This window comes from Vanacampus margaritifer, chromosome 8 (assembly GCF_051991255.1).
Source record: "Vanacampus margaritifer isolate UIUO_Vmar chromosome 8, RoL_Vmar_1.0, whole genome shotgun sequence".
NCBI classification, from domain to species: domain Eukaryota; kingdom Metazoa; phylum Chordata; class Actinopteri; order Syngnathiformes; family Syngnathidae; genus Vanacampus; species Vanacampus margaritifer.
In genome coordinates this window covers 22,091,945-22,112,882 of record NC_135439.1, presented here as the reverse complement: position 1 = coordinate 22,112,882, position 20,938 = coordinate 22,091,945, and the positions used below count along the sequence as shown (strand labels likewise).

Here is a 20,938-nt window from a genome sequence, read left to right as displayed (position 1 = left end):
AGGAAGATAAATGTCTGGGGTGGATATCAAGTGTTACTTTGGTATTTGGCAGCTATTCCTGTAATGAATTTAGCTAGAAATGAGATCCCAGTGCAAGTGAAAGAGATGACCATGAAGCTGAAAACGCAACCCACTGGACATCTGTAATGTGAAGACAAAAAAAAAAATAAAAAATTAAAAAATTGGTGGTGTATTATGGTCCAAATTTTCAATCAAGATATGCCTCCAGGAATGGAAACACACTGGTAACATTCATGCACAGAAAAGCCAGGAGCTCTAGTAAATAATATTTTTAAGTGGTGGGGCCCAAAGTGATATTTTTTCACAGGGTCCCAATGGAACAGGCTCGTTGGTATTTATTGATGATGCTGACAAATAACAAGGAACTGGTCTAACAAGGTGTGCTAAGACTAAGGATGTTCGGCATTGGACAAGCACAATCAATCAATATCCAATATGAGCGCTCAAAATCATTCTTATACCCAATTATCATTTTCAGCTATGACTTTGACTCATTTTATTGTGCTTAAACCAATCAAAAGGAGACTTGTAACATTCAATAAGGCACCATCAATAGACTGTAAAACCCAGCTTCAAAGCGGATTTTTGTTATTACTTAAATGCCACAATATTGAAAAATATGTAATAATTGCTAAGTACTTGTTGTAATTAATCATTTAAAATAAGTTATTATTGTTATTATTATTATTATTAACCCAAAAAATTATCTGCGTGTCAATGGCCGAAATATGGTTGATTGACTACATCTCCCATGATTCAATGCGTGTAGACAAGGCGGATTCGCAACATGTCTTGAAACTTTCACCCCCCCTCTCTCTCCGACTTCGAGTGTATGTGTGTGTGGCACAACAAGTCGATCTTGCTTCGTTTCTGCATGGTTCGGTAGGAAAAAATATTTTTATTATGACTATTTAAAGCATGTGAATACGATGAAATGGCAACTTGCACGAGTTTCACTGCTGTTTTGCCACCGTTACGTTTTGGCACGTTGCCCTCGATTTACGCACGCTCAAATAACGTTTGTGTGACCAACTACACTGAGAAGTCGTACATCTACTGTATACTGTACATCGCTTTTTTTCAATGTCTTTCTGCTATTTTAATTAAACAATGACAATAATAATCGCGATGACGTAAACGTACTGTGCACGTCCAGTCATTTATCTCAAGCTTGCGTTTGACTTCATCAGCATGTTGTGTTTATTGTTACTGTTACAATCGATGGGAATGTAGATGTTAATCTTTCTCAAAACAAAGCACTTACAAAAAAGGAAAGAAAAAAAAGACACATGTCCCTTGTCAATGTCAATGACTAACCAGGGCGAAAGACAATAACACACAGCTGCAAAATGGATAATTCAAGTGTCGTGTAAATAAATAAATAAATAAAATGCACTTCAGTTCCCAGGGTCTCATAATCCAAAGTTTAACATATGGCTACTTTTCAGTGATTGAATCATTGATTGACAGATCTATTTTGTTTGCTGGGTGAACAACTGAAATGTTTTCGAAACTAATGGGATACAGGCTAACAAAATTACAAAAATGACTGAAAATGCAGTTGTATGCATGTCATGACAAAAATGTCATTTTTTGTACACTACAACACTACACTCATGCGTGCAAACTGTTTATCCTGTTAGGTTTTATCAAAAGCATATAGAATACCAGGGGGAATAACGCTATATAAATGAAGTACTTTCACCATTTTAACCTTTGTCATGTGTCTCTGACAGTATTCACATGGAGAAAATTTTGGGCACATTTCTGCTACAGAAAGAACAATCCTCAATAGTGACTGAAATAACTTGAAACAGACAGAATGGCAAATAAATTAAACATTAGTGAAATCATGATCAGGGCTCTTCAGATTAGTCTGATGTTTTGCTGTTAGCTGTTTTTGGTCAGTTATTAGCTGTGTGTTTTTCATCTTATCTAGGACCCATGACATGGCTCCAACTGAGACCAAGCTTTCTGTCACTAGGCAGCAAAGTTCACTCCAGAGTGCCTTAACAGTGTTCTTTCTTAGTATGCTTAATTTTTGCATTTGTAAGCACAGATAATATAACTTGCTGCAGTTTTGTCGCATCTGTTTCAAGGAAATTCTCTCCTCTCAGTTTAAAAATATTTTAGTGACCATTGATTGTTTTTCCTCCTGCAATTTTGCCCATGTGTGTTTTTAATACTGTATGGAATATAAAGTTGACACATTTAAGTAACCTAAAATGTGACTCAGATATCAGCATAATGTGACTGCGCCTCCAGGCCATCTTAATGTAATGTTAATATATCGTACATTTGAGTTTTTATGATTTAATTATTATCGTACTTCTGTGTTATCGCTGCCCGATATTGCCACTTGTGTAATTGCTTACTTGCTTTTTGTGCATGTTCACATACGGGTTGTGCAGGTGTTCAGTACATATAAACACTTTGTGTTGGAAATCTGATATAAGTACTAATTAGGTACTGAGACCTACGAAAAATGGTCAAAGCCACACAGTTTGTCCCAACAGCTTTCCTTTTTTGTGTTTGTCTTGCTTCCTGCCTTAGTACTGCAGCTGGAGAGGAACCGGCTTTCAACACTAGGTTAATTAATGATGGCTTTATCTTATCACTTGTGTTGCTTGGGGAAAATCCATACGAAAGGTGGTTGAACACAGAACCAGTCAATTCAATTGGTAATTACTAGCAAGGGGAATTAGAAAGCACTGGCTTACCTTTTATCTGATGTGCATTCTAATCCACAGTTAATACCATCTGTATCAGTGTTAGCAAATATGCATGCAAATTGCATATGTGTCTCTGTGTCTTTCATTCTTTATTTTTCCAAGTTTTTAAGTTGGCCGAAAGCAGTCAGTTTACTTCCAGCTTGGCTTTGTTTTGCTTGATGAAGCAGGAGGTTTAGTATGCTTTCCTCTGCCTCCTTCAACTGGCACAGTTCTTAAGGCCAAAACCAACCTTTCTGCCTCTACTTCCTCACATACAAATGACTTCAGTTGAACTTGTATGTTTAAAATTCAACAGACAAAGTCTACCTTATATACTTGTGGGAAATTGGGAGTGGATTTGTTAACTATCAATCATTCCTTTTAAGTCTACATCTTCTTTGTGCTGTGAAATCACTTAATTTATCAAAAAGATCATGCAAGACGCTGTTGGGCATTTAACAGGCTTTATGCTTTTCTGCAATTTGTAGAAAAACTGCATCTGAATGGTAAATCAAAAAATATGGCTGCATTTGGAATGATGTTGAATGATATGAAATTATACTAAATGATACAGAACAATATTAAATGATGTGGAATGGGAATAAATGGGATTTTTTTATTGGGGGTCATGGAAATTTTTAGTACCGATATGTTGAAAATTGTTATCAAGGTGAATTAAATGTCTTAAAGGTTTGGGATTGTGATGTGAATCTGTTTTGTTGAATGTGCCATTATGCATGACTATATTAGTGGTAAAAATGTTGAACTTTGTGGTCAATGGGAATTTTTGGCAAGTTGAAATTTGTTCCCAAGGTGAATTGAATGACCTAAATGTTTTTAAATTCTAATGTGACCGATGTGAATGTATTATGTTGAATGTTCCATTGGGAATGAATGGGGAATTTTTTGTTGAAAATGTTGAATTTTGGGAAAACAGAATTTTTCTTATGAGAAAAATAATAGCCTGCAAGTCATTCATTTATGGAATATATTGAAATTTGAATGATGTGAATCAGAGGAATTATGTGGAGGTAGATGCAGCTCAAAATAATAGGTGAAGGAAAGATAGGACTGTAATGTCATGTAGAAATATGCGTTGTTATCATAAACATATCACTGTCACAGTAATGTAGTGCTGACATAAAATTTCTATCTCTCTCTTATGACTGACAGACAACTGGGCCGGGAGCAACAGAGGATTCCCTTGAGAACAATTCCATGATCTATTGAGTGTCAAGCCAAGGATTTGTCCAGTGAAACAGCACAAGTCATGTACCAGGTTGTACCCGGGGGAGCAGGTGGCACAATAACAGATGTTATCCCCAAGCAGAAACACAGCAAGGACACCAGACCCCTAGTCGGAGCAGGAGTTCTTGGCCTGATGCTGGTAATTGCAGCAGTTTCTGCATGGTCTTATTACATCGCTTCACTCCGAAAAGCTGAGCTGCTGAAGACTCAGCTGCTGGATCTAAATAAAGATGGTTACATTATCCGCAACCAGGGAGGAGCTATTGTTTTCAGAATGGATTTTAGGTGAGTAGATTCTGGTCAACTTCTGATTCATATCTTTCTGTCCAACATTTTATTTTATTTTTTCTGGAGAGCTCAGTATTGTTCATTCGGTAATTTTACCGATTTGACATGTCATCATCATTGCTCTCCTGTCCAATGTTTTATATACTCATGTGACTATTTGAGTCTGTTGATGCATGTTATGCGTTTAATTGTCATGGCATGTATGGATTGGTTGGTCTTCTTTACACTCAACTGTAAATCTGTTATTTGCAGCCAAGTTGTGCTCTAAGTTTTTGTCCAGTTGCTCCAACACACGGTTAATCTCAATCACTTTCAGTGCCCGTTCCTAGTTGAGATTATATTTTTGTTGAGTGTCTAACATGTCATTGTTGAGGCACACTGCCTTGCATAAACCTCAAATGTGTTTACATGTTGGCAGGTCAGGGACATTGGATTTGGACTCTTGCACCAAAGAAGGAGAGCTTCTTAGCTGCGGACGGACAACTGACAGAAGCCTCAACTTCTTCATTGAGACAGTGCGGCCCAAAGACACGGTACAGTGCTACCGTGTGCGTTGGGAGGAGCTGGTTCCCGACATTTCTGTTGCACACGCAATGACGTACAAATTTGCCCACTGGTATGGTGGTGCAGTGTCGGCTATTCAGCACTGGCCTATTTCCATCTCCGGACAACAGGCTCCCAAACCCTTCGTTACTAGTGACATCTACTCCAATCGCAATGAGTTTGGAGGAATCTTGGAGAGCTATTGGCTTTCGTCTAATGCTACGGCCATTAAAATTAATAATTCTGTACCATTCCACTTGGGCTGGAATGATACAGAGAAAACCATGTATTTCCAAGCAAGGTACAATGACAGTCCCTTCAAGCCGAACCCTGGGGAAGCTCCATGTGCTGAACTTAGCTACAGAGTATGCGTTGGCTCAGATGTGACATCCATTCACAAGTACATGGTTCGTCGATACTTCAACAAACCAAACAAAGTTCCTGCCAAAGCCATGTTTCAGCACCCAATCTGGTCCACGTGGGCACTTCATAAGACAGATATTAATCAAGAAAAACTTCTGACGTATGCTGCCAACATCAGGAAATATAACTTTAACTGCAGCCACCTGGAGCTAGATGATCGCTACACACCCCGCTATGGAGAATTTGAGTTTGACCCATTAAAGTTCCCCAATGCCTCATCCATGTTTCAAAAGCTCAAATCAGATGGATTCCTTGTGTCCCTCTGGATTCACCCTTTTGTGAACTACAACTCAGAGAACTTCCATACATGTGTGGAGAGGGGCCTGTTTGTGCGGGAGCCCACAGGCCAGCTGCCAGCGTTGGTCCGCTGGTGGAATGGCATTGGTGGAATTGTTGACTTTACAAACCCAGAGGCTCGTGACTGGTTTTCCTCCCAGCTCCGTTCCTTTCGCTCCAGATATGGGGTATCTTCTTTTAAGTTTGACGCAGGTGAAACTAACTACTTACCGTGGAAGTTTAGCACCAGAACTCCCATTCGCGATCCAAGTTTTTTCACAAGACGCTACACAGAGATGGCCATTCCCTACAATGACAGAGCAGAGCTACGGAGCGGCTACCAATCTCAGAACATATCATGCTTCTTTAGGCCTATTGATCGGGACTCTGTTTGGGGCTATGAGTTGGGGCTCAAATCTCTCATCCCGACAGTGCTCACCATCAGCATTCTGGGTTATCAATTCATTCTACCAGACATGATTGGAGGAAATGCCTATCTCAACCGCACCGATGGAAATCAGGCATTACCTGACCGAGAACTCTACATCCGCTGGCTGGAGTTATCAGCATTCATGCCGTCCATGCAGTTTTCGATCCCACCTTGGGCATATGACAATGAGGTTGTTGAAATTGCTCGCAAATACACCGCTCTCCATCAGAGTATTGTAGCACCACGGGTTTTGGAGCTGGCTGGTGAGGTGCTGGACACCGGCGACCCAATTATACGGCCCTTGTGGTGGATTGCCACGGGTGATGAGACTGCCTATAAAATAGACTCCCAGTTTCTGATTGGAGATGATCTCATGGTAGCACCTGTTTTAGAGCCCGGAAAACAAGAGCGGGATATTTACCTCCCGGCTGGTCGCTGGAAAAGTTATAAAGGGGAGAGGTTTGATATCAAACAGCCACTGCACCTCACAGATTATCCTGTCGATCTTGATGAAATTGCTTACTTTGTTTGGGTGTAGAAAGAGGGGATATCCAAGTTAAAGAGCTTGATTAGAAAATTATTATATTCTCTGATCCTCAATTCTTCAGGCTTGTGGTAAAACAGGTCTCAATGCAAATTTAAATAATCTCTCAGAGAGCCTCAAAATCTTACCCAAGAGCCTTAAATATTTAAAAGAGATTTCGTGTTTTTCCTGCACTTTGAGTGAAAGACAGGAAGAACATTTTATGTATTGTCGGTACATGCCAACATGTCTTCAAATAGAAATGTACCTACTGTGAATCAAGGCATAACTGCATTGATGAGCGGATTTGTGTCATTATGCAGGAATATAATCTAATACAGACATTAGATTATATTCCTGTATTTTTTCTTTCTAGCTGACTCCCAGATATGCAACTGCGCTCAAAATGACTAAACCCCTAACTGCAAATTATATTTATTTGTCGAGTTCACAAACTTGGTGTAGTTTGCAATGGCAACAACAACCAATAATTTATTAATTTTATTTAAAGAAACACAACTAATATCTAATAGTGAACAATTGATTGTTTATCCATCCATCCATTTTCCTAACCGCTTATTCCTCACAAGGGTCGCCGGTGGGGGGTCTACCCCAGCAGATTTTGGGCAGTAGGTGGGGCACACCCTGAAGTGGTTGTTGAATGTTTATAAATTTATGAAGTGTAATCTAAAATTGGGGTTAAAGAATTTTGGCTGCAAATGTAATTGTACATGTTACTTTTGATCGTCTTCATATTTTCAAAATACATACAGTTATAGCACATGTATAACTGAAAGTCGCGAAAAAGTTGTCGGGTACTAAACATGTGATACGCTTTCTCAGGTAACCCCTCTTTCAGGCTCATTTTGAAGTGACTGATAAGAGTTTTTACCTGTCTGTGCCTTTTATAACTTGAAATGCAGTTTATTAATTTGTGTCAACCATTTTATTTGCACGAGTGAATATTTTTTGTGGAATATGTTTTATTTTAGGGAGTCTTAATTACCCACAAAAAGCTTACCCAACCCCCACCAAGATCAATGTTACGAAACGGCAAAATAAGGTTATTTGTGAATTTAGGTTTGAATTCATGGGAATCTCTTATGATATCTTGACGTGGCATATACAAATTTGTACTGTTTTTCATGTATTGCTCTATTGTTTTTACTTACTTAGTAATGCAAAAACACAAACAGAACAGTGTTAAATGCCACAGAAACTCTTCAGACCTAATATTTTCCCAGTTGTTTAATGTATAAGGCTTCATCCCCTTGAAAATTTTATCATATTACATAATTTATATATATTTATTATGTTGTATACTGCATGCAATGATGTTCAAGTTCAGTTGTGATGTGTTTTCCTTCAAATGAGTTGTTTTTCCCCCATAAAGTTTCTGAGTGAAGTTGGACTATAGACTACCTCCATAAATGCATATTGCATTATTATTTTTCTTATTGTTTTTGACAGTCTTCCTTCTACCCATGCAGACTTTGGACTTTGACATGCATCTTACAGGTTACCTGTGTCGTATCTGTGTGTACCTCTGACATAGTTCCATCCTAACGGTCCTACCTATATATAGCAGTTCTCACTCCGTTGCTATTTCTGTCACAGAGGCTCTTGCCTTATGACAACTATCTCAGACTCAATGTTGCTTTGCTTATTGCTGTTTGGCTGTGTCATACAATTATTTGTGAGGGATTTGGTGAATTATTATTTTTTGTTTGAATGGAATAAAAGTTTTTAACTGTAGTCTGTCCTGCAAAGTTTTGCATTAAATACAGTACCTGCACATGCAATTTCATTAAGGCATTTACTTCCATGGATAGCATTTTTTATAAGTTAGAAATTTCAGACTTGCGGGTGGTGGGGGGTGGTGGGGGGTAAAAGAACAAAGATTAAGGCCAGTCAAAAGGCCATGCATTAAATGAACCAATGAAAAACATGAGCATTTATAGGTCTGCAATTTATGAAAAAATAATGTGCCATTCAATATAGTATTGAAAGATTTGCCCTTGAGGGACTTCAAACTTTCTGACTCAAACTCATCACGGAGTGATAATAGCGATGTGATGAAACAGTTATACAGGTTCTTTGAAGACGGTTCAGATCAATAAATCATCTGATGGTTCATTGTGTGAGGCCAGAGAGTAGAAGTATATGGCTAGATACTGAGATTAAAAAATTAGAGAAGTAGCTATTTTGTTTTCAAATGCTTGGCCACACATTGCATTTCTTACAGCTATTTTCATTTGTTTTTCAAATGTATTCCATTACACAACATATGGTTCAAAACTATTTTACTTGAATTGCTGATGCCTCATCTTTCTTCAAATTGATCTTGACATGCAGCTCAGTGCAGTGAGGATATACATCCATTGATTAGCTGTCCTTGTATGGAGGGGATCAATAATATTTGTTGGTTTGCTTTCTGCAATCATATTGTTTGTATCTGAGACTGGAAAGATAATTTATGCTGGAGCAATTGGAGGGAAATTCTGTATGGAACAGAAGAAAACAACAGTTCAAAGCCTCTGTGTCCCCTCATCCATGTATTTGTGAGTAGATAACAAAATAAGTTGAAATTGTGTCTAAACTTTCTCAAATAGTGAAACCCAAATATACAGTAAGTGTACTTTGCTCTGTCCTTGTGGTGCTGCAAACATCCAGGAGGGTGCAGTGTAGCTTCATTGATGAATTTTCTCTCTGACATGTCTGTGGAGGATGGTCCAGATGTTACGCAAGGACACGCACGCACACACACACACACACACACACACACACACACACACACACACACACACACACACATACCTGTTTATATGGTATAGACTGACAAATTTCAGAAACAGGCCCGGTGGTGATTTAAGTTGACACACCTTTTAAAAGGGTTTAGAATGATGGGAGTAAGGCTAAATCACTTCAAAAAAATTGAGAAGAATTTAGCACCCTTCAGAGCTTAGAAAAGAGGTTAACAACCTGAGATATCAGACCTGACAAAATGGTGGTTTGGGACGACACTTGAATTGTGGTTTACAAGGACAAAACAGGATTAAGGTGACTTTAAAGGGACAAGGTAGTCACGCCCCCCACCACCCAAAATTAACATAAATACACCACCTGACACCACTATGCATTAGGTGAACAGAACCAAAAGAGAGCAATTGGATATAGATGGATGATGAATTCACCCCTGTAAGTGTTTCTTCATGACTAATACAAAAAATACGACAGTAATGAGCATCAACATTATTGAGACTTTAAAAAGACAATTACCTCACATTTGCAGCCACACAAATTAAGACGCAACTGCACAAAGAATGTAGGAAAGTGTCTATTTAATGACACAGGCTCCTTTAAACCTCAGAAATTAGCAACCCCACACTTACCAAGCTGTAATATCACAAACGTAAAAACATACAAACGCAATCTAAATTAAAGTAAACACAGATGTTTTATTAACAAGTATGACTGGTCTAGACACTGTACACTGTTTTCTACAAAGTCCTTTCTAATCAAGGTGTTCCGAGCCACTACGCACTACGTGTTGGTGTGCCATTTTTATCCTACTGAAAATTCAGAGCCTTGTAGTTTAATATTCCAATATAGAGTTTATAGTAGTAGTGATAGACAGTGCCGACACCATACTGATTATTTGTAGTCAAAGAGGCCAATAACCACATTTGGAGCTGATATTCATTTGTAGCAAAAGAAAAAAATGGGGTCAAAATTAATATTTTTTTAAATGTTGAAATGCTATTAAGCATGTTTATAACTTTCAAATTTGTTAAAGGCTTTTAGTTTAATTTTAAACATTAAGTTTTAAAACAAATTGGTCTATTTGCTAACAAAAAGTGCTGGGTGCTGCCAGGGTCATTAGCTTGTGTTAAGGTCAATTGAAAATTAGGCAAGTAAATGGGGTATATGCCACGGGGAAAGCGGGACTTGCAACTTCCGTAAGTCACACACCTACGCTGATACCAGTTATTGTAGCGCCATATAGGCCGTGCCCCATACTCGCACTTCCACCCTTATGTTGCAACAGTAACCAGAAACAGCGTGTGTGTGACCTACAGAAGTCGTAAGTCCCACCTCCTTTGTGGCATATACTTCAGATCTCCCTTAAGATTTTTGTTTTAATTTCTAAGAGAAAAAGTGCAGGGAGTTCTTAGTGTCTGAAGCATTAAGTGAAAATATAATTAAATACATAAATAAAAAGTTCCCTGAATTTAGTTTTAAATGAAACTCTCATGCTGGTATCTCACTGAGTGATGAATGCTTGGGTAAATAGCAAATTTGTTGTTTTTTTTGTCACGGTTCATATAAGGTTTCAGAAGATGCTTGCAAAAAGTGAAAAACTGTCTGAACATGTTAAAAAAAAACTTTGCGACAGGAAAAACTGACAAGTGAAAACTGAACATTTCTGCAACCTTTTATGAATCCCGACAAAAACTCCAAATTCTCTATGTTCGCAAGCATTCGTTGCTCAGTGAGATACCAGCAAATAGGTTTACCGTCTCTTCTGGGCCTGCCTTTTGGCTGTGGTTATTCGGTTTCTCACAAAGTCTCTAATATTCTGTACAGTCCGTTGTGACAGCACAGGGTCCTCTGCCCGCTTACACTGGCTGCATTCAACTTTGGAGGCAAGTTTTCCTTTTTTTATGTGGCTTCCAAAATGTCGCATCACTGCAGCGACCTCGGCTTTGCTCCACATTTTCTTTGGCTGTCTCCTTGCCTCACTTTCTTGATCAGCATCGTCTTTTCCTGAGAGGACTGTAAGTAAACAAAACAAAAAATACATATATATATATATATATATATATTTACAGATACTTGAACAATCAGAAGGTAAGTCTAACTAATGTCACAGATTATTTGTCAATTACAGTGGCTGCAACACAAAAACAGGAAGTAGATAGTACTCTCCACAGCCATTATTTATGGCCTAATGCAGGCTATTGTGTGGCTGCAGGATGGCAAAAGAAAAGACCATTACCGACTGCATCTAGTCTTAAGCAGTTACGTGACTTTATTTTATGTTTTTTTTTAGCTCATTTCATTGCTCAGGAGGCCTTACATCATTGCATATTTTCATAACATAATCCAAAGATCCTAAAGCTTGTCTTACCGCCAGTTGAAGGGACTGTGTCTCCTACTGTAGACGTCACATGTGACAGCTTATCTGGTAAAAACAAAAACGACATGTGAAAATTGTCTCATCAACAAATACTGATACCGGGCGGCCTTTGTTGCCCCGTCTGCTGAGAGAAAATTTGTAAAGTAGACAGAGAACCTACCTTGGCCACCAGAGTTCTGTTCCTGCTCAAGGATCATAGAGTCTGAGGCTGGATCCAGGTCTTTGCCATCTTCACAAAGTGGTCCTCCGACCTCTGTGCCGCTGCCCTCTGAGTCACTGCCTTCATTATTTTCATTCTCACTGAATGATAAGTTACCTAGAAAAAGATAGTCATAATAAAAGATCAGTGAGGCATCAGACCCCAAGGCATCAAGTTTTAGAATTGGCCAGAAGTACAGCTGTAACAGATGCAAGATGGAAAGGATGCCACATCTAGTAGTAGGGGTGAGAACGATAATTGTTTTTTTTTCATGCATCAATCGTCGTATTAAAAAGATTCTGCTTCGATTCAGAGTTACCGATACTAAAAATAGATTTTTAAAGTTTACATAAAAATAAAAAGCCACTGTTGTCTTCTGCATATTGCACTGGGAGAAGTTAAACATTTGTTACAGCAAACGCTGCCATTGGCACTTTTTGAAATGTGTGTTGACACACTATTGTAAACCAGGTTGCCTTGCCACTTTAATAAAAGTCAGTATGAAATATAAATCTTTGCTCTTCCTTGAGTTCTGCAATTGTTTTAAAAATACAAATGTACTAATGATGCATCGGAAGTGAATCAAATCTTGAGGTACCCATATTTTCCCACCCCTACTAAACATGATCATCTGACATTCTGAACACTCACCTTCAATTTCAATTTCAGCATAGTTTTTCGGTGTTGCTTCCTCCATCAAGTTACTAACAGCACTGTCAGCAGTCTTCTGAAGGTACTGGTGAAGTACCTGGATATCCTCTGTAAAGGGCAGTGTTGTTGGCTTATTATACTTGGCACTGCTCAATGTGCTCAGAGCTTTGTTGGAAATCAACTCACACCACTTGGAGGTATATAGTTTCCTAAATGTTTCAGTTGCCTTCATCAGTGCTGCATCTTCTGCCATTAGTGCACGACAATGAATGATGTCGCAGATTTTGTTTAGTGTGTGCCCCAATTTCAAAGCCAGGCTTGGTGTATGGTAGGAGAGGCTTTCTTCGTCAAATCCAGCAACTTGCTTCACTGCTTGAACAACTGTTTGAGAGTTTGAGGGCTTTATGGCTTCCTCCAGGCTGTGTACAGAGTAGTTTGCTCGCAGACATACCAGCAGTCGTCCCACTTCTCGGAGCTTTTGTCGAATATGTTTGTACTTTGTGGGATCTTGACCATGTTTATTGTACAGGGACTGGGCCAAATGAACAATAGATAGGTCATTTCGTACAGCAAGGCCAATGTCATCCGTCTTCATTGTGCTAAGAAGCTTCCACATTCCACTCGAGAAGTGTTGACTGAATACGGTATCTTGGGCTGTAGCAAAACACAGAACTCTGGCTCTTCCAGCTTGTTTATCCAGATTGCGATTTTCTGGCCTTAACGAACATCTTCGGACATGTCTCCACAGTTCTTTGCGTGCGTATAAGCCCTGGCAGTGCATACAATGCACAAAGTTTCCAGCCACTGCAGTAGATTTTAGCACCCTTTTCACTTTTAATTGTCCATTTTCACCTTGGAGTATGGCAATGTTATGATGAAAGTTTCCTCTGTTTCGCATTTTTTCAAACAAAGTCTTGCGCTCCTGAGAGTGACCAGGGAGGTAAAATGCATATGAAACTTCTGGGTGAGACATGTGTACTTTCAGGTGGCGAGTCAGTCTGCTTTGTGGCTTACCACAAACAAAACAGTCATTTCTATTGGTCAAATTGAGATGTTCTAGAGATTTTTTATCTTTGTTCTTCACATGCTTATTTGATGAGTCTTTGCTAGAAATTTCTGAATCTGACGTTTCGCCAGCAATGACATCTGTGAGCAAACATTTTGATGTGCCAGCGTCATTTGGAAAATGTGTGTCCAAACTGTTAGAGTTGTTAGTGGGTAAGGCTGGTATTCCTTCCTTCTGTCGTACTTTAGACTGATGAGGCACCAAAGTCATGCTTGAATCTGAATCCTCATCTGAATCAGGGACATATTTGCTTCCAGAGTTCTGCTCCTCATCCGAGTCTAATATTTCATCCTCTGCTTTCTTTCGTCTGTAGCAGGACAGATGCCAGACTCTTGAACATGCTGTGAACAGAGTTAGAAAATGTTGGGTCAAACAAACAGTGCCAGTTACAGTTTCAACATAACTTCTTTAAACAATTTTCTTCTCTGTACCAATCAGTGCTGTATTTTATATTGTGTAAGAAGAGTTGCCAGTAATTAAATTGTTACATCATGTCCACAATGCAGACAACTGTTCGGTGGCCAATGGCATCATTTGTTTGGTTTCTGGCTGTATCGTCTAAATTTGGACTCAAAGCAATGCTATCAATATATGGTTTACCTTTGCATCTGTATCCAGTCCATGTAAAAGAAGATATATGTCCCAAGCATAGAACACACTTGTCAAAGGGTGACAGTGTTGAGACCTCAAGAAGGTGTTTCCAACAGTCCTGGATGGGGGGGGGGGGGGTATTTATTTAAAAAGTGTTAGCAAAATATTTAATAAGCATATGGGATTGCTAGCAGAAAAAAAACTTAGATGAACAAATATGTACAAACTCTGACTTCAATTATCAAGCATCCAATGAAGTTTCTCAGAGCACAAAAATATTGCTGATGACTTGACATGCACAGGAAACAATTGTTGACCGTTAACTGTAATTGTACTTTTAATTACACTCATTAAAGAAGAAGTAATTTACCTTTTGAGAACTGGTCTGAGGCTCAAGTGCTGGACTAAGGTCACCCTGGCACAAGGTCAACGTGGAGTCACTTGTCTCCATCATGCACTGAAAAAAAAATACAGAGAAAATACACACAGGTGTAATCAGACTGTTTAATTACTACAAATTCACTGAAGTTGCAGAAATATGCATGACTTTGACAGTTTTTAATTGCCAGATGGCGTTGAAATTTATTTAACAACCATATATACCTGTTCAATACCTTCAACCTCTAATGGTTGGGCGGACCTCTCTGTGTCGGTATGCTGCAAAAGAGACAGGAAGGAAACATTAAACATAGACATACCTTCATAAAGACAACGCTTTACATCACATTGCTGATTCAGAGTGATGCAGGATCAAGAAACATTGAGTTTATGTTAGGTAATTTCAAAAACAACAGCCTACCAATTATATTGATATACTGTATGTATAGTGATTCAACTCCACAGAAAGGTGACATTGGGTGACTGTAAGACTTAAAGATACAATGAGGTTAAATGTCCCTCTAAACCATGAGATTATGTGAACACACACACACACAAGTAGGTGAGTGCGACAACTTCTACAGCAAATGCTTTCTCGGCGAAAGTCAGTGTATGCCAGTGTCAGTCTATGCCATACTTGGTCACAACACACACACACACACACATTCAAACCTATGGATGAGGTTGTGACTTAAAACTTGAAAATACTATCACGAAATGTGTCAGTCCAATACACAATAAATCTAGGTGATAACACACACAAACACTCGGTCTATTCAAAATATTATCAAGCCTTCAAAAAGTTTCTCTGTACAACAAAATATTACTGGTAACTTGATAGAGCACTGCAAACAATTACTGTAGTTGGATGCTAAATGACACTCATTAATGATGAAGTAATTTACCTTTTGAGAATTGTTGAGTGGCTCACGACGTACTGGACTCAGGTCACTCTGGCTCAAACTCATTGAAGAGTGCCTTGTCTCCATCATGCACTGAAAGAGAAAAATAAAAAGACAATACACACAGGTGCCATCAGACTGTTTGATTACAAATTTGTTTCAAGTTGCAGAAATATGCATGAGCGGTAAACTTTGTCGGTTTTTAATTGCCAGATGGCATTGATATCCATTTAACAACCACATGTACCTGTTCAATATCTTCAACCTCTGAGGGTTGGGTTGACCTCTCTGCATCAGAATGCTGCAAAAGAGACAGGAAGGAAACATTAAACATAGACATACCTTCATTGAGACAACGCTTTACATTACGTTGCTGATTCAGAGTGATGCAGGATCAAGAAACACAGAGTTTATGTTAGGTCATTTAAACAACAGCCTACCAAGTATATTTATATACTGTATGTACAGGTATAGTGATTCAACTCCACAGAAAGGTGACATTGGGTGACTATAAGACTTAAAGATACAATGAGGTTAAATGTCCCTCTAAACCATGAGATTATGTGAACACACACACACACAAGTAGGTGAGTGCGACAACTTCTACAGCAAATGCTTTCTCGGCGAAAGTCAGTGTATGCCAGTGTCAGTCTATGCCATACTTGGACACAACACACACACACACATTCAAACCTATGGATGAGGTTGTCACTTAAAACTTGAAAATACTATCATGAAATGTGTCAGTCCAATACACAATAAATCTAGGTGATAACACACACACACACACACACACACTCGGTCTATTCAGAATATTATCAAGCCTTCAATAAGTTTCTCTGTACACCAAAATATTACTGGTAACTTGATAGAGCACTGCAAACAATTACTGTAGTTGGATGCTAAATGACACTCATTAGTGATAAAGTAATTTACCTTTTGAGAATTGTTGAGTGGCTCACGACGTACTGGACTCAGGTCACTCTGGCTCAAACTCATTGAGGAGTGCCTTGTCTCCATCATGCACTGAAAGAGAAAAATAAAAAGACAATACACACAGGTGCCATCAGACTGTTTGATTACAAATTTGTTTCAAGTTCCAGAAATATGCATGAGCGGTAAACTTTGACAGTTTTTAATTGCCAGATGGCATTGATATCCATTTAACAACCACATGTACCTGTTCAATATCTTCAACCTCTGAGGGTTGGGCTGACCTCTCTGCGTCAGAATGCTGCAAAAGAGACAGGAAGGAAACATTAAACATAGACATACCTTCATTGAGACAACGCTTTACATTACGTTGCTGATTCAGAGTGATGCAGGATCAAGAAACACAGAGTTTATGTTAGGTCATTTAAACAATAGCCTACCAAGTATATTTATATACTGTATGTATAGTGATTCAACTCCACAGAAAGGTGATATTGGGTGACTGTAAGACTTAAAGATACAATGAGGTTAAATGTCCCTCTAAACCATGAGATTATGTGAACACACACACACACAAGTAGGTGAGTGCGACAACTTCTACAGGAAATGCTTTCTCGGCGAAAGTCAGTGTATGCCAGTGTCAGTCTATGCCATACTTGGACACAACACACACACACACATTCAAACCTATGGATGAGGTTGTGACTTAAAACTTGAAAATACTATCACGAAATGTGTCAGTCCAATACACAATAAATCTGGGTGATAACACACGCACACATACACTCGGTCCATTCAAAATATTATCAAGCCTTCAATAAGTTTCTCTGTACACCAAAATATTACTGGTAACTTGATAGAGCACTGCAAACAATTACTGTAGTTGGATGCTAAATGACACTCATTAGTGATAAAGTAATTTACCTTTTGAGAACTATTGTGCGGTGGACTCAGGTCATTCTGGCTCAAACTCATTGAGGAGTGCCTTGTCTCCATCATGCACTGAAAGAGAAAAATACAGAGACAATACACACAGAAATGATGTTTGATTACAAATTCACTGAAAGTGCAGAAATATGCATACAGTTTTTAACTGCCAGATGGCGTTGAAATCTATTGAACAACTACATGTACCTGTTCAATGTGTTCAACTCTGGAGGTTTGGGCAGACTTCTCTGCGTCAGAATGCTGCAAAAGAGACAGGAAGGAAACATTTAACACAGACATGTATGAGTGGTAAACTTTGTCTGTTTTTTAAGAGTTAAAGATGGCGTTAAAATCCATTCACGTTGTGTACTTTTAATAGGGTTGTCAAAAGTATCAATACTTTTCAAACACGTCGTATCCGGATACAATATCTCTTTGTAATGGTATCAATACTATCGATACATGGTAGCGTTCCTGCAGCGTCAGCCGTGCACACTCCACTAGCATCGCTGCCTCGGAAGACAGGCTCCCGCACCCAGGAGAGCCCACACTGCAACCTTGCTTGTTCAGCTATGTTTTACAGCTGCTTAGTATGACCAGTGTGGTGGCAGGAGGGCTAAACGTGCCAGTTTTGGTGGACAAGAAAAAGCCAGATGCCTTGTTGTTTTGTTATTAGCCGTTAGCTGGCTACCGCGGTTAGACTTATGCTCAGTAAGTGACTGTTGTTTTATTATTAGCCATTAGCCGCGGCCTCATGGTTAGCTTAGTGTGCTCGTGCATTGCTGCTTCAAGTTGTGCCTCATTTTTAGTAAATTCAGGGCTCATTTGCAAGCCAAGAAGGGCACAGGAGCACATTGACATGCTTGTCTTTAAAAAACAAAACAAAAAAAAACTTCCAACCGCAAAGAAAATTAAGACCAGTGATACGACAGGCTCAGACAGTCATTCGTAGAATAAAGTGGCATTTTTTAATATGGCGTATTCTTTCATTTGTTTAAATTATTTATTTGCATGTGAAAAAATGATTGTCTTAATTATTTTTGTTATTTTAGGATTAGTATATCTTTTGGTATGGTATTGAAAGGTATTAAGCATCAAGTATTTTCCTGGGTATCGATATTGAGTTTGAAATTTTAGTATTGTGACAACCCTAACCTGTACATAGCGTATGGACTGTAAAAGAGCACTAAAATAGTGTACATGATTTACCTCTTGAAAAGATTTCAGAGCATCTGTGGGCGCTGTAGATGTAGTTTCCTCCACGGTGAGCTTGGATGTGGATGTGTTTTGTTGGCCAGATTCCTGAGGTTTAAATTGACAAACATCATGAGTTTAATTCAGTCAATACAGATTTTCAGATCACTAACCACTCATCACATTCTGATATGATTACCTTGCTTCTCCATGGCCAGTCAGAGTCACCATAATTATATGTAATCTCCTCTCCTGGGTCAATGTCCCGTGTCGCAAATAAACACAGATGGGGCTTTCCTTGCACATTTAAATACTTCATTGTGGCATTTGGGTTGATGTGGTCATCATTGACCAGTCTTCCTAGTGACCCATCCTCTGTTGCTGCATCAACACTTCAAATAGAAAACCAATTATTAATATTATATAGTTAGAACTCGGTAGTGTTGATTTTCTTGATTTAAGATCCCATTCGGGTTTTGACTCAAAGCTAATGAGTCTTAACAAATTATGGACTTTTAATATGGACTAATTAAATGGAGCATGGACTTAATACGCACCAGCAAGTTCTTCCGTCAAAGTGAAACTCAAACATGAATGCTTTCATTTTGTCATGGTACAATCTCTGTCTCCTCTCACATTCTTGTTTGCTTAGAAGTGCACCATGATATTCTAGCAGGAAGTTTCCTTTTTCAAAAGAAGCACAAGCAAAGACCCCTCTCCCTAGTAATGACAAAAATAATAATGAAGTCAGGTGGAAGATTCACTTTTTAGTTAACTGTTATTGTTAGATGTATCTTACCTTTGAATTCACTGATGTATTTCACATCAAGTCCATGTTTGTCTCTTCCGGTATCGATATAAAGCATTGCTTCTTTTTTTGGATTCAAACACCTTTGCCTTGGCATGTTTTTCTTTTTTAAATCAAGAGCCTCTGTACCCAAAGAAAAAGTAAATATTCAAAAAATTAAATGATTGTTATAAACAATAATATAAACATCTCATATTTTAAAATCAAAATAATCCTCACAAATCAAACTACAACGATCCAAAGTCTAATGCTTTTCAATGAGAGATGACGTCACCTCGGAATTGTCAATACGTGAAAATGCTCAAGCTCGCTCATTAATTAAGTAACAGATGGCCAAAGATAAATACAAACGTTAGAGAAAAGGCAGTGGACATTTTCCTGCTAGCGGTTTTTTGCCGGCGCAGAATTCGTAGGCCTACTTGTAGTTCTTGCGCGACTCACGGCAAGATAGCTGTTAAAGGCGAGACCGGCAACTCTTCTGCTGGCGCTATTTTGCCGGCGCAGAATTAGTACTTGTAGTTCTCTCGCGTTTCACAACAAAATATAGTACTGAGAGGCTACCGGCAACTCTCCTGCTAGCGCTATTTTGCCGACACAGAATTCAAACTTGTATAGTTCTCGCGCGGTTCACGGCAAACTAACGCTACGTGAACTTTTAAAACACGGCAAAATATCCGCTTCGTAGACAAAATGAATCCATCCATCCTTAGTCCCAACCGCCTGTCCTAATATGAGATAATTATTATGGTGGAGCAACCGTCACGTACGTGTTTAAATTAGATATCTGAATAACCAGCAACAACCGAACGAGGCATCTACGTAAACGAATTAAAAAGTTTTCATTTTCTATCATGAAACCTTTCTAAAACAGCGTAAAAAGTTGCACTGCCTTGATGAAATTACCTCACCGCAACAAAAATAACCGTGTTCTCATTAAATTGGGTTTATTTACAATGAATATATGCTTGTTACTTACTGTGCAGTTCTGCGTTGTGTTTGTCTGCATCCCACGTTGACGCATGACGCTTTCGCGGGAGATCCAGTGTACCTCACGCCCACATTACACGTCATGCCACCGCCCCCTTTGTGTGTACTTTTGTGTGTGTGTGTGAAAGTGCAATAACAAAAAACGGCCAGTAGGATGTCACACACACACACAAAATCTCAGACGAGGGGATTACACTGACAGATCAAAAAATCATATTTATAAGATATTTAGAAATGAATTCATGCATAATTATTGTCCTAGCTGAGTAGTAGGCCCATATTTTTCTCTTTTTACAGAAAAAAACGTTTTTATAGACCCTAAAAAATTAAAAAACAAGTCTTGAATTAGGCCGACACTGCCTGTGTCGCTCTAAACACAAGTGTCAACTTTTCCCAGGTCAAATGTCAGATCATTTGTCGGTCTAAACCACATTAACAAACGCACACACACACACACACACACACACACACACACACACACACACACACACACACACACACACACACACACACAAGTAATGCATGAGCAAACAAAACTGGCAGGGCACTCCCCACCCTTCTTTCCCCACCTGTGATCCCACCTGTGTGTCCATCTGCAAAAGAGTGCAGCACTTGAGCCAGTGTCTCTGAAGTACCTTCAAAATATCCTCTTTCTTTCACATATCACTTGAATGGCAATGAATTGGTGTTGACCAGAAA

At 38.9% G+C, this 20,938-nt stretch overlaps 2 protein-coding genes across 3 annotated transcripts; one reads left to right on the top strand and one right to left on the bottom strand.

The window, feature by feature from the left end:
- The first annotated feature begins 794 nt into the window (after positions 1–794).
- On the top strand, positions 795–8,218 carry myorg (myogenesis regulating glycosidase). Its single transcript, XM_077573493.1, has 3 exons — positions 795–903; positions 3,906–4,265; positions 4,687–8,218. The coding sequence occupies exons 2-3, from the start codon at positions 4,003–4,005 to the stop codon at positions 6,476–6,478; spliced, it is 2,055 nt and encodes a 684-aa protein (XP_077429619.1). The 5' UTR covers positions 795–903; positions 3,906–4,002; the 3' UTR covers positions 6,479–8,218.
- Positions 8,219–9,787: 1,569 nt separating this feature from the next.
- Positions 9,788–20,711, bottom strand: LOC144056792 (uncharacterized). Of its 2 annotated transcripts, XM_077573858.1 has the most exons (18): positions 20,229–20,711; positions 19,244–19,375; positions 19,002–19,164; positions 18,644–18,836; positions 18,460–18,552; positions 17,458–17,511; positions 17,248–17,325; positions 16,571–16,624; positions 16,327–16,416; positions 15,638–15,691; positions 15,394–15,483; positions 14,714–14,767; positions 14,481–14,567; positions 14,120–14,228; positions 12,454–13,860; positions 11,764–11,919; positions 11,595–11,648; positions 9,788–11,239 (listed from the first exon to the last, which is right to left on the bottom strand). In XM_077573858.1, exons 2-18 carry the CDS (start codon positions 19,347–19,349, stop codon positions 10,977–10,979), a joined length of 3,105 nt encoding a protein of 1,034 aa, XP_077429984.1. In that variant the 5' UTR covers positions 19,350–19,375; positions 20,229–20,711; the 3' UTR covers positions 9,788–10,976. The 2 variants fall into 2 exon arrangements, with proteins under 2 accessions (XP_077429984.1, XP_077429983.1); XM_077573857.1 differs by having other exon boundaries at positions 19,244–20,711.
- Between the last annotated feature and the right edge of the window lie 227 nt (positions 20,712–20,938).

Bases quoted from the DNA above. Each gene is read 5' to 3' on its own strand.
- myorg (XM_077573493.1), top strand. From the start codon at position 4,003: ATGTACCAGGTTGTACCCGGGGGAGCAGGTGGCACAATAACAGATGTT. The intron at 4,266-4,686 runs GTGAGTAGATTC...ACATGTTGGCAG, and splicing joins GTTTTCAGAATGGATTTTAG to GTCAGGGACATTGGATTTGG.
- LOC144056792 (XM_077573857.1), bottom strand. From the start codon at position 19,349: ATGCCAAGGCAAAGGTGTTTGAATCCAAAAAAAGAAGCAATGCTTTAT. The intron at 17,512-18,459 runs GTAAATCATGTA...TCTCTTTTGCAG, and splicing joins CTCTGAAATCTTTTCAAGAG to CATTCTGACGCAGAGAAGTC. The intron at 15,484-15,637 runs GTACATGTGGTT...TTTCTCTTTCAG, and splicing joins AGGTTGAAGATATTGAACAG to TGCATGATGGAGACAAGGCA.